We start from the raw sequence: 14401 nt of genomic DNA, 5'->3' as shown, positions 1-14401 counted from the left end.
GCCAGTGGCGCCACCAGGGGGTGGCCAAGGGTGGCCACGGCCCCCCCTACAAATTTGCTGGCCTCCCCACTGGCCACCCCTACGGAAGAGAATCAGGGCCAGGCAGGAGAAAAATAAAAATAATATTTTAGAGGAGGAAGATTTTTTTTTCATTATGCACTTCGAGAAAAAAGTCGAAATGTCGAGAAAAAAGTCGAAATGTCGAGGAAAAAGTCGAAATGTCGAGAAAAAAGTCGAAATGTCGAGGAAAAAGTCGAAATGTCGAGAAAAAAGTCGAAATGTATTTCAACTTTATTCTCGAAATTTCGACTTTATTCACGAAATTTCGACTTTATTCTTGAAATTGTATTTCAACATTAATCTCAACATTTTGACTTTTTTCTCGACATTTCAACTTTTTTCTCGAAGTGCACAATAAAAAAAAATCTTCCCCTCTCAAATATCTTTTCTCTTGCATGGCCCTAATACTCTTCCGTAATAAACCAAGGCGTTTTTTAAGTATTTCTGAGCCCTTATACTACAACAGTATAATACAATCCTGTAATGGATTGTATTATACTGACATGTTGCTTCTCTGACCTCCGCGCCACTGCAGCGTCAACGGTGAAGTATACCCCCCCCCCCCTATGAAACATTTTTGGAGGCGCCCCTGTCTGTAGCCTATATCTGAATTTAATTTCCTCATCCCATGTGGGAGGTAATAAAAAATGGGGATTCTGGTAATAAGACGAATTTGATTTTCTCAGAAATACCAACAGCATTTATCACCAATTTAATTGCAGGATTTTATATTTGTAGTCATTCTTGCTCTGCCTCCAACCTACCACTAGGTGGCGACACATGTTGCATAAATACAGCTGTTACCACTTTTCTGTAATCTGGTCAATCAGTGTTCCTGGTTCCTGACTGGCCGCCAGGGGGCGATAGTGAGGGGGGCGGGCTTTATTTAAACCCACCGTGAAGCTGCAATCAGCTGTCGTCCTGTATCCGTTTACTCGCTTCTTACTTTCAAAGTAAAAGCAGACGCAGAACAAAACTTGCCATGACACTGATTTAAAACACTGATTTTTTTCGATTTTTCGAGCCTAACACATTTACTATATTTATTAATTCTCGTCTTGTGATTATTATCGTTCTTTTTTGTGTTATTGATTTATTGTTCTGCTGTTTTATTTTTTTACATTTTTTGTGCTTACGTTCGAAATAAAAACTATCAAATTAAAATATGGACCCCTACCTCCCCTCCTGTGTTCTTTTGCTTTAATTTAAGAAAGAGGATAGCGAGACACTAAATCTAAATATTTGGTAAAATACATGTCCCACTTGTCAGAAAGTCAAAACAATACCTGTAATAAAGATATGAGAACCTTTTTTAAAAATACTTTTGGACAATACTATGGGTTTGGCATTATTTCTTTTTTTTATTTTAACAAAAACAACATAACATGAAGCACCAATGAACAAAACAGTTAAAAACAAAAACAAAACAACAACAACGAAAAACAAACACGCTTAAACACGGTAAATAACATTGAAACTAACCAAAACAATTAACAGGAACACAAACACACACCAGACATCATTATAACATAAAACATACAGTATATCAGTAAACTTAACAACCTAAAAAGTAATAAGAAAAACAAAAATAATATACATCAAATCCTGCTTTTATTTTATTTTCTTTTTTTTAAGTTAAATGCCAACCTTCCACTTCAATAAACCTTTGCCACCTTTCCAAATACAATCCAACATTCATATAGGCAAGGCAAGGCAAGTTTATTTATTTCAACACATTATTTCAACACAAGGTAATTCAAAGTGCTTTACATCGACATTAAAAGCGGCAAGACACAATTAGACAGTAAATAACAAATAAAATGAAATAAAATCATGAGAAAAGAAGATAAAATAATAAAAAGCACAAGTTGCTGAAAACTAAGGGCAGTAGAGTACCGCAGGTACACATCTCATTCGCGATTTTCAGAAAGTATTTAATTTAAGAGTATGCTTAAAATAACAAATAAATGAAATAAAATTATAAGAAAAGAGGTAAAATAATAAAAAACACAAGTTGTTAAAAAGTAAGGGCAGTAGAGTACAGCAGGTAAGTATTTAATTAAGGAGTACGCTTCAGTAAACAGTAATGTTTTTAGGTCTGATTTATAGGAGCTGACAGTTGGAGCAGACCTCAGGTCTACAGGAAGTTTGTTCCACTGGTGAGGAGCAGAATAAGGAGAATAAGAAAAACAAAAACAATGTAAATCAAATTCTGTTTTTCATTTTTCTTTTCTTTTTTAAAGTTAAATGCCAACCTTCCACTACAATCCAACATCACCTTTCATATAAGCAATATAACCTTTGCATCTACCTGTATATTCAGTACTCGAGTTGTAAAAGAAAATCAGGGGGGATGATGGATTTTATAATATGGGGACAGATAATTTGTGCTGATTACAAATAATATAATATATTACAAATAATAGCACTGACCAAAACACCTGCAGAAATACTGCAGGAATGACATAGCAGCAGTTAAATGCAGCCTTCTGTAAGCTTTAAATATCCACTGGGTTTACATCAAATACATCAAAACACAACAATAAAAAACAGTTTTCTGAACTTATCAATATGACTCTGTCCTTCACAGGATAAGTAAAATGGATCACTGCAAAACCTCAAAATCTTAACAAGAATATTTGTCTTATTTCTAGTTATTAGTTAAAATGTCTAATTTTAGTAAAAAAAATCTCATTACACTTAAAACAAGACTCATCACTGGAAAAAACAACAATTTCCACCTGTTTCAAGTAGATTTTCACCTAAAATAAGTAGAAAAATCTGCATGTGGAACAAAATTGTATTGCTTGTAATGAGAAGATAAATCTTGTCCCATTGACAGATTTTCCTACTTATTTCAAGTGAAAATGTACTTGAAACAGGTGAAAATTGTCAAATAAGTTATTTTCCTGGTGTTATTTTTCTGGTGATGACTCTAAATGTGGAAATAGCAGTAAAACCACATTCATTGATGAAATGACATAAGGGATGGAAAGTGGGGATGATTTTAACCGTTTTTATTTCAGGGGGGATGGCATCCCCCCTCATCCCCCCTCAACTCGAGTACTGATGATAACCCTTCCTGAGTGGCAGCTGTATCATAGTTATCAGCTCATGAAGTTACACATCCCCTTCAGAAAATTACATTTTAGATGCTGGTGTTATTTTTCTGGTGATGACTCTAAATGTGGAAATAGCAGTAAAACCACATTCATTGATGAAATGACATAAGGGATGGAAAGGGGGGATGGCAGTTTTACAGGGGGGATGATTTTGACCGTTTTTATTTCAGGGGGCATGCCATCCCCCCTCAACTCGAGTACCGTGTATATTTATTTTCAAGGTACCAATGAAAACAGCTTTGAGGCTGTGTTGTGCTCCGTGCTCTTATTGTGACAGCTCCTAACAGGAAGGGGTGTATTTCCCGCCAGTAACTTCCCTCCTGCTACTCTGTTGTCATGCAGCTCCTCCATCCTCCCACAACATTATTACCCTGAATCACAATCTGTCCCTCTCACACACACAATGGGGCTGTAATGTCACCTACGCCCGAGATCAGAGCATCCTCTCACGACCGCGGAAACTGTGTATGGATCTAATGATGATGAAGAAGAAGAAATTCAAGTTCCGGGTGGATTTCGAGCTGGACGAGCTGTCGTCGGTCCCCTTCGTGAACGGCGTCCTCTTCTGTAAAGTCCGGCTGCTGGATGGCGGCTTCTCGGAGGAGTCTTCTCGGTGAGAAACCCTCTCCAAATCCAGATCCAGACACCACAGCTGACCTGCGGTCCTCACTCTGCAAGTTAAGCCTGATTTATGCTTCCGCGTTAAAACGACGCAGAGCTTACGGCGTAGTTGTGCTTCGCCGCGTACCCTACGCCGTAGGCTCTGCGTTGGTGTAACGCGGACCATAAATCATCCCTTTAGACCAGCTCATTAATATGGTTTCAACCTGTTCAACAACATTCACCACGACTAACTAACTCCACTAACATCCAAACTACCTCATTTTACCCTATTGAAACATTAGTAGTATTCATTTAACGTTGATTTAGGTGTAACTTAGTGATGCTCATTTCAGGTTTTCAGTCTCACTTGTCTTTTACTCGGATAGATAGATCTTTATTGTCATTATCAATATGTACAACGAAATTAAAAGTGCTCTCCAGTCAGCGCATCATATAAAAAATAAAATAACTGAAAAATAAATCAATAAAATGAAACAAATAAAATAAATATACAGGACTGTCTCAGAAAATTTGAATATTGTGATAAAGTTCTTTATTTTCTGTAATGCAATTAAAAAAAAAAAAAAAAAAAAAAGTCATACATTCTGGATTCATTACAAATCAACTGTGATATTGCAAGCCTTTTATTATTTTAATATTGCTGATTATGGTTTACAGTTTAAGATTAAGATTCCCAGAATATTCAAATTTTTTGAGATAGGATATTTGAGTTTTCTTAAGCTGTAAGCCATGATCAGCAATATTAAAATAATAAAAGGCTTGCAATATTTCAGTTGATTTGTAATTAATCCAGAATGTATGACATTTTTGCATTACAGAAAATAAAGGACTTTATCACAATATTCAAATTTTCTGAGACAGTCTTGTATATTTATGGTTATATTTATTTTTGTTGCTATGTTTTATTTTCTGTTGCTAGATTGTCTGATGGGTGAGGTAGTCCAGACTAAATGTAGCATTTTCTTTGTTCTGCAGTGATATTGCTGCAATAAAGCATTTGAAATACACTTTAAATATTCTTGTTTTGCTATTATCATTCCGCTTGAAATTATGGGAAAATGCATAATTTAGTGTTGAATAACGTGCCAGGCATGTGCACCCCCTCTGATCTGAGATGCACCCCTAGTCATCATTTTCTAGAACCGGCCCTGTGTCATTATCACTATGTACAACGAAATGAAAAGTGTCTCCAGTCAGCACATCATATAAAAAATAAAAGAACTGAATAATAAATCAATAAAATGAAACAAAAACAAATAAAATAAATATATACCGGACTGTCTCAGAAAATTAGAATATTGTGATAAAGTCCTTTATTTTCTGTAATGCAAAAATGTCTTACATTCTGGATTCATTCCAAATCAACTGAAATATTGCAAGCCTTTTATTATTTTAATATTGCTGATTATGGCTTACAGTTTAAGAAAACTCAAATATCCTATCTCAAAAATTTTGAATATTCTGGGAATCTTAATCTTACACTGTAAACCATAATCAGCAATATTAAAATAATAAAAGGCTTGCAATATTTCAGTTGATTTGTAATGAATCCAGAATGTATGACATTTTAGTTTTTTTAATTACATTACAGAAAATAAAGAATTTTATCACAATATTCTAATTTTCTGAGACAGCCCTGTGTGTATATATATATATATATATATATATATATATATATATATATATATATATATATATATGACACATTAGGGCTGGGCGATTTTGGACAAAAATAAAATCCCGGTTTATTTTTTTTCTCTGAAAACCCGATTTTCGATTTCGATTTTGATTTTTTTGGTAAAACTACAAAACACAATGGAATAAATGGTTTCAAATATTTTATCTTTTATTTTTAAAGAAAAGGTGTTCCAGTGTGGAAGACCTCCACCACAATAAAGTTGCTCTGGAAGCGTTTGCTTCAACCCAACAACCACAATGGCGTTACTAGTTTCCCTGGGTTTGATTCTGTTTTGGAGAGGGGGGCTGATTTCTCCCTTGCAGCCCTGAATCTGCAGGTTTCCTTTGGCTTCATGGCGCCTTGTCAACATATTAAGTTGCAACCTGGATTGTTTTTGCTCCCTGTTTGATCGTAAAGTCATTACTAGTAAAATGTGTTGATTCTGACGTCAAACCATAGAATCCAAAAGCAACAATAGTGCTCAGTGTACGCCTTGTAAACAGGGGCGTCAATTGGGTATGGCAAGGTATGGCAGCCGCCACACCTTGGCTTCAGGGGGAAATGTAAATGTTTGTTTTTTTAAATACATTTATGGAATTACTCTGTGTCCATTTGTATTGATTATTCTATTACTTAATACATATAGATTAACTACAAATGCAAATCAGAACATGATCGATTTCACTAGTTATTATACACTGCAAAAACTCAAAATCTTAACAAGAATATTTGTCTTAGATTTCTAGTTAAAATGTCTAATTTTTAGTAAAAAAAATCTCATTACATTTAAGACAAGACTCAAAAACAACCATTTTCACCTGTTTCAAGTAGATTTTCACTTAAAATAAGTGGAAAAATCTGCCAGTGGAACAAGATTTTTTTGCTTGTAATGAGAAGATAAATCTTGTCCCACTGGCAGATTTTTCTACTTATTTCAAAATGTACTTTAATCAGGTGAAAATGGTCAAATAACAAGTTATTTTTCTGGTGATGAATCTTGTTTTAAGTGTAATGAGATTTTTTTGACTAAAAATGAGACATTTTAACTAGAAATAAGACAAATATTCCTGGTAAGATTTTGAGTTTTTGCAGTGAGTGAGACTGCATTTGAAAAAGTTCCAATTTTCTTAATCACACAGATAAGCTACATAGCAGACTTCTGTGATGAGTATTTGCTGGACGTGTTGATTGATACTCTAGTTAATGTGACTCGTAACCTTGCCATACCTCAGCTTCGACTGAATTGACGCCACTGCTTGTAAACGCACATTACAGCAGCAGTGTTTAATTGAGTTTCATTAAAATAATTCTATATTGTAACACCACTTGGTACTACAACTTCTCTACTAATTTACTTCATCATGACACAATATTTCAAGTGTGACAGGCATTGTAAACCTAAATTTACCATGATAGTGCTCTTCTTCATGGTTTTAGGTGCTTAACATTGTAGCATACCTTATTGTTATAATATAAATTAAAGTTTTATAAGACTACTGGTATCCAAAGTTCAAAAGTTGGCACACAGAGAATTCTGGGAAATGGCATTTATGAATAAGTAACTTGAGGCAAAATTAACACAAAAGAGTATAAAGCAAAAGCGTTATGCTGCATTGTAATGGGAACCTGAAACCAGTGCAGTCTGACAATCTCATGCTCAGGCAGGATGCTGACTCAATTATGTCACTGGTGAGATCAGTATGATACCATTTCCCACCAGGAATACTTGAAGCGCAGATTATTTGTCTTGTCAAATGCTCTTCATGTGCAGTACACTAAGTTTTATTCCGAGGAAACGGTTAAACTGGCTTCCGGGAATCATGTCTTTAAATGCCACAAGAGACAAAGATGCAAAAGCTGCAGAAAATTATTATTTTCATCATCAGTTTACTCTCTTGAACAAAATATTCTCATTAAACATTAAAAATGAGAGGTTAACTATAATTTTTTGTGTTATCTGTCATCTTCAAATGATGCATCTGTGATACTAATCAACCTCCAGCTAAGACTACAGAAGATTTGTGACATATGCGCGCATCGTTCTCATGATTTTTTCAATGTGTGGTTTCTCCTTAAGATTCTAGGTCACATGCAATTATTATATTTTTGACTAAAAGATCAAGTAAGAATGTGAAAACTAATGGCTGAATGACTTAAATTTGCAGTGCTAGTTTCTTAAAGTAGTAGATGTTCATGTTTATCTCTGTCCAAATATTAACAAACCACTTGATCACTGTCTTCTTGTATGGACAAAAATACTGTAATAATTTCCACAAACCTAATTTAATTCTTACACTTATTCAAATCAAACGTGTTGAACTGAAAAAGTGATGACAGTTGAAAGGGTTTTTATCTTTTCCTATCAAGTCAAAGGGCTATGTCACATGATAAACACAAAAGCTGTTGAAATCACTGTAAGAGCTACTTTGAAGCTGAAGTGCAGTGCACGACCAAATATTGTTCGTGGCATACATGCATAAAACATAACAGTGGTTGTAACAAGGAACTGCTAGATGACAAGACTGTAGTTGTTAGCTGTGAGAGAAATTGACATATACCCATTATTCAGTGTGACCCTGCAGGGACTTAGTTATGTTTATATTAATGACAAGTTGAAACAGGCAGAGTCTTTCCTTCTCCCCTCTAGCCGGTTTGGGTTTGGTTCTTACAGGGTACAAAAGCAGAAGCTTTTGTTTCGGAGTGAGGCTGTGGGCATTTGATGGTTTCAACATGATTATATAAGATGCTTTTTGTTTGCTCCACAGAAAGTCCTTTTCTTTAAAATCGCAAAGTAAAAACAGTGGACTGTTTAAATCAATATGCCACAGAGGTTGTTGCAGTATTAATGATTATAGCTGTTGGTTTTTTTTTTGGTAGTGTGTGTTTGTATCTGGAAGCATGATCCACAACTTCAACAATTTGAAAATTGACATGAAAACTACAAGCACTTCTTACAGGACTGTCTCAGAAAATTAGAATATTGTGATAAAGTTCTTTATTATCTGTAATGCAATTTAAAAAAAAAAAAAAAAAAAAAAAAAAAAAAAAAATGTCATACATTCTGGATTCATTACAAATCAACTGAAATATTGCAAGCCTTTTATTATTTTAATATTGCTGATTATGGTTTACAGTTTAAGATTAAGATTCCCAGAATATTCTAATTTTTTGAGATAGGATATTTGAGTTTTCTTAAACTGTAAACCATAATCAGCAATATTAAAATAATAAAAGGCTTGCAATATTTCAGTTGATTTGTAATGAATCCAGAATGTAAGACATTTTTGCATTACAGAAAATAAAGGACTTTATCACAATATTCTAATTATCTGAGACAGTCCTGTATACTCTTAGCTGCATTCTGTTGAAGTTTTGGTTCACATGTATGAAGTTATTTTAGTCCTGCAACCCTGATTCAGTCAAACTCGAGATTATTTTATGCCCTAGATATGACTTATCAGATCTAAAAGTAAACTTCTTCCATGTCTCTTTTGAGAAATCCTTGATCTTATCCTTCCAGGGATGTTTGAATCTATGTTAAATGAGCTTTTATTTCCCTTTACTGTGGCTGGTCATCAGTTCTGTAGCACCATTTCTGCCCAAAACATGTTTTTAAAAAACATCCAGGTTTGATGTTTTTCATTGCTGCCATGACATTATAAAGCAATGCATCAAATCTAGGGCTGGGGATCGATTCAAATGTTAAGAATCGATTCCGATTTTTAAGATTCAGAATCAATTATCACGCTTTGATTCGATCCGATTCGATTCCGATATTGATTTGGGTTAGTGTTATTAAAACAGTTTTTTTCAGCTGTTGCATGAATTATATGACTGTAGTTCTGCAACATATTAATACTAGTATTATATTGAGATTCAATAGCAAGTATTGCAGCTAATGATGCTGTAAGGACCAATCACCTCCCAGAATGCTGATAGAACTGCTTTCAGAAACACCGTGGGGCAAATTATCAATTTTTCCCATTTTTGAGAATTTGGTTTTTAGCATTTTATGCAAATGCAACCCCAAGACAGTATATAAAGCAAAGAAATATAGACAATTTATGCAATTATAACTGAAAACTTTAATGTTTTCATACTTTTAAACACATTTAAAGACAGAAACATGGCACTAGTTAGTGCTTGTGTCCAACAAAACATTCCTTTTTTGGTCATAAAAAAATACCAAAAGTTGTAATGATTAAAAAATAAATAAATAAATATAATTAAAAAAAAATCGATCTTTAGACATATGAATCGATTTTTAAGAATTAATATGAGAATTGATTTAGAATCGGAAAATCGATCTTTTCAACACAGGCCTAATCAAATCCACATTAAAAAAGTACTAAAAAATATGGCTTTAATGTTGCAGTGTTTTTCAGGGAAGCTATTTAAGCTCGACTGCAGCGGGTTCTAAATGAAGATCAGGTGTACTTTAATAAGTCATCTGAACCATGAATAGTCGTGAGATTGCCTCTGCCTGCGCTTTAAACCGGACTTACACTAAGATGATTTTGCTGCACAGAGAAGTGCTGTGAGCTATGGTAAATTAACTCAAGCCAGAATTCCCCAAAGCGCAGTGTCCAGCTGGCTGGGAGTTCCCTCTCCGACTCTGGGAGTTCACGCTCAGAAATCAACCTCAGGATGAAGTCAGTGTTTGTTAAAGATTAGTCACGCATCTGCTCCTTATTTTATTATTTAGGCCTATGATGCGGTGCAAAACACATGCTCGCATATATTTAGTCTTGAAAAGGATCCGAACACGTCCTGATCATTTTCTCATGTCCATGACTTTCCTCTGACGTCAACATTTTCTCTCTGTGTTTCACCATCTTTTTCTCTGGAAGTTACTTGTCGCATCCCCTTTTGTTTGTACTGTATTCAAGTCAAACCCCTCAGCGCTACATGGGTTTTAAGTCGAGTGGGGAAAATTGCATGGCTTGTAGGCCCGGGGAGCAGATGGGAGTTTGTTAGGTGAGTAGGAGAGGAGAGGAGGCCAGTGAAAGAGAGGCCATCTGTGGGATCGTAATTCTGCCCACGCACACAGACTATCTTTCACTCTATCTCATCCTTTTTCTGAAAGCAGGCTACAACTCGCATTCATTTTAACCTCAAGAATAGACTACGTGCATTTTTCACACACTCTCATGCCAATATTGAAATTAAAAAAAAAAAAAAAAACACTTTATTAATCCCAAAAGGGAAATTGATTGAGAATCATTATATAGCACAGCTGCCATCACAACCCTTTGATCTGAACTGATCACTTATATCAGGGATATTCAATTGGCGGCCCGCGGGCCACATGCGGCCCGCCAGGAGCTTTTATGTGGCCCCTGATCATATTTTTAAAAAAGGGGGTGTTTGTTTGTTTAAAAAAAAAAAAAAAAAAAAAAAAATTATAATATTTTTATAACTGGCTACTATGGACTAAAATGGTTGTGCTCAATGCTTAATATAATATTCAAATAAGGAAATCTTGGTGGAAAGTGGTGCTTTGTCATTATGGCGTGTTTTATTAAAAGTAGGTCAATATCAACTTCATTAAGTTTGCACAATGCATGGTTTCAAAATCAACTTGCATTCAAAATTATATTTCTTTATCTGAATATTATATTTAACATTCACAATTACTAAATCTGGAGACAATTAATACATAATTCATATGTAAACTAGATATATTCAAATGTATAATACAAATGTATTAACATAAGTCTTCGTCTTTGAGTGCAAAATACATTTTGAAAACCCCCACATTTTCAAATTGTGCGGCCCTCTCCATACAGTCCTTTTGCAGATGTGGCCCCCGGCCGAATCTAGTTGAATACCCCTGACTTATATAGTCATTGAATGCAAATACAAGACAGCTATTAATCAGCTTGTTTAGTGCCGTGACTTGGTGTCAAAAATGATATGAATTAATGAATTGTCTTATTTCGGTCTTGTACAAGTTATTTTACAAAACAAAATGAAAAAAGTAAAATAAACATTGCTTTTGCTGAAAAGGTGTAGGCTGAACCGTAGTTTATAGTGCCTACTATAAAAAAGTTAAAAGTTGTTGGGAAAACAACTTTTAAAGGGAAAGAAAAGGAAACTGAAATGTACAAGTTTCAGTGTAACCTGCAAAGGTCCAAAAATTTGGAATGAGCTTGGTAGTGCTATAATAGAGTCTGGATCTCTCTCAATTTAAAAAAAGACTAAAACAAAAATTGTTATTAAATTATGTCTCTTATTAAATTTTTTATGTACCAATACCTGATGTATAATATAAGAATATATTTGTATCTAGGAAATCTGAGGAGGTCTCAGGGTTTTTTTTTTTTCTTTCCTTATTTAGGTTAAAAGGTTATATATATGTATTATATATGTAATTTATAGTTGTTCTGCTGTGTGACTGGGCCCCTATTCATAAGCTACAGTAGCTTCTGGGGAGTCCCATTTTACAAACCTCAATTGATTATTATCTGTATTTGTGTTTTTTTAATTATTTGTAAAATAAACTCTAAACTTAAACTCTAAATTTACCCTTTTTCTCTTGTGATCAACTTAAATCTGAAACATTAGCATTAATCCGTAGAAAAAACAATGCATAAAGAAGACAAAAAATAAATAAGACAAAATATAAAATTGACGTTTCACATTCTAGAATGTTTTTGATAATATACTTTATAGTTATAGTGTTTTATATTTATTAACAATATTTGATTTAAAAATTTTCTTGAACTTGTTAATAGAACTGCACATTTTTAGGTCGTTGTCACAACTATTCCATAATTCTCTTGCCTTAATTGATGCACATCTGTTTTTAATATTTGTTCTTGCTGTCGTCATCTCAAACATGAGTTTCCCCCTCAGGTCAGAGCGGGTTTCTTTTATTTGGAACAATTCTTGAATGCAGTTTGAAAGCAGTTTCTGCAGGGCTTTAAAGGCAAACAAAACAGTTTTCTGCTCTACTATATCATGGAGTATTATATGTGATAAAGAGAGATATCTGACTTTATATTGTACTTGAAGACGAGCTAGCGGTAATGATCAGTCTTTTTCCCACACAGGGAACCAGTGCACGCCAACTGTGTTCGATGGAGAAAGCGATTCTCTTTCCCCTGCAAGATGAGCGCCAGTGCAGGGACGGGTGTGCTGGACCCGTGTGTGTGTCGCGTGTCCGTCAGAAAGGTACGGTTCAGTCCACGGCACAACAAAACACCTACAAGGGTACAACAAACAGGATTGTACCCGTCTTTGTTATAAAGTAACTATTTAGGATTCTGATGCTGCTCTCAATGTTTAGATGATAAATTCAAACTTTATTGTAAAACTATGAAAGAGCAATAAGAAAACTGTCACTAAAGATTTTCCTGTTTTTGGAATCTTAGATGTGGTTGTTTAATTATTTTAATGATAAAATAGCCAAAAGAACTAGTTTAATAATACTTTATGAAATTAGTCTTATGTTTTCTTACTGTATATTGGTCAATGACATGATGCCTATATTTTTTTTGAAAAACAGATTTTTTTTCAATTCAAAAAAGGTTTAAATGGATACAAAAATACCATATATATGACCTACCTGTCCCACATATGGACACACTTGAATTTTACAAAAAATACTAGTTATTTGGGATTTTGATGTCGTTTTAAGCGTCAAAATGTCATGTGGTGAAACCGTCCGACCACGAATCTTGTTTTGAAAACTTTTTTTGAAATCACTCTAAATGTATTTAATTCAATCTTCTGCCCTATCTGGCATGATTTCTGAAATGTCTTGTAATGTGTAAGATTGCAACACATTTGTATTTATATTTCAATCATAGTATACGAACAAAGTTTGACTGATGATGTCCATTTTATGAAATATCATGTGGCGCGACCATTAAAAAAACAACCATTTTTGTATAATACTGAAAACTTGTAAAAAAAAGATGTCAAGATGTTAAGGAAATTAATTTATTTTAATATGAATCATGGTTGCACCACATAACCTTTTTTAAGGCTAGTGCCGATTCATCTGGACAAAAAACTCTGAAATCACTTAATTTAAAATTTTTATATGAATGTATGTGTACACAACATTCTTAATGTTTGAACTACTGCAATAGATATTCTTTTTTTGTATTATTTTAAAATTGACCTGTTGGAAATCATTATTCGTCATTGACCCATATGCATGCTTTTTGTGTGTATTTTGTAACATAATTGTTTGTCATTTGCTTTAGTTGCAGTATAATCTAAATAATGTAATTGTCTTCTTCTTCAGGAGCTGAAAGGTGGAAAAGCATTTGCAAAGGTACATCCTCATACTGATATCTCATCCCAGTTCCCCAAAATAACCTTCAGGTCTTCTACTTTTACACGTATCGAACATATTTATAGCTATAGGTTTTTCAGCCTCCGACTGGCAGATCGATTTCAGTGCCTGCAGGTCGTCTCATGATGTTGAGTTTCTGCGTATACTGATTTAAAAGTGATAATTAACTGAGCAGAGGTGAACCCCTATTTGAACAACTTTTAGATGAGTAATTTTTAAATCAGTGTTTAACATTAACGAGTCACCAAGGAAAAAATATAAGCAAGATTTGTTCAGATAAATTACTTCTTTGAAATTCTACTCATGTCAATGTGGGCTATTGTTTTGCGTTCATAGATAGTTACATTCCCAAATGGGGGAAAAAATGAGCCTGTTAGAGCTAAAAAAGATAAATAAAGGTTTAACTTCAAGTCATTCTGTCTCCTTTAGCTTGGTTTTGCAGATCTGAATTTAGCAGAGTTTGCCGGCTCAGGGAATACAACTCGCAGATGTCTGCTGGAAGGCTACGACACCAAAAACACTCGTCAGGATAACTCCATTCTCAAGGTAACTCAACTGCCCACATCAGTATGATGAAATCCACTGAGAAAATACCTGCATGTTGTGAAT

General features: G+C 34.2%; 1 protein-coding gene across 1 annotated transcript in view; it reads left to right on the top strand.

Annotated features, from left to right (window-relative positions):
* The first annotated feature begins 3511 nt into the window (after positions 1 to 3511).
* fam102bb (family with sequence similarity 102 member Bb) overlaps positions 3512 to 14401 on the top strand; it is a 30795-nt gene continuing 19905 nt past the window's right edge. The window contains exons 1-4 of the mRNA XM_061738633.1: positions 3512 to 3795; positions 12540 to 12660; positions 13742 to 13771; positions 14222 to 14338. Of these exons, the coding sequence (XP_061594617.1) occupies positions 3650 to 3795; positions 12540 to 12660; positions 13742 to 13771; positions 14222 to 14338 (414 nt within the window). The 5' untranslated portion in view covers positions 3512 to 3649. The remainder of the gene's footprint in view (positions 3796 to 12539; positions 12661 to 13741; positions 13772 to 14221; positions 14339 to 14401) is intronic.

The sequence above is a fragment of the Cololabis saira genome, chromosome 13, assembly GCF_033807715.1.
Source record: "Cololabis saira isolate AMF1-May2022 chromosome 13, fColSai1.1, whole genome shotgun sequence".
Lineage (NCBI taxonomy): Eukaryota > Metazoa > Chordata > Actinopteri > Beloniformes > Belonidae > Cololabis > Cololabis saira.
This window is presented reverse-complemented; position numbering and strand designations above follow the sequence as displayed.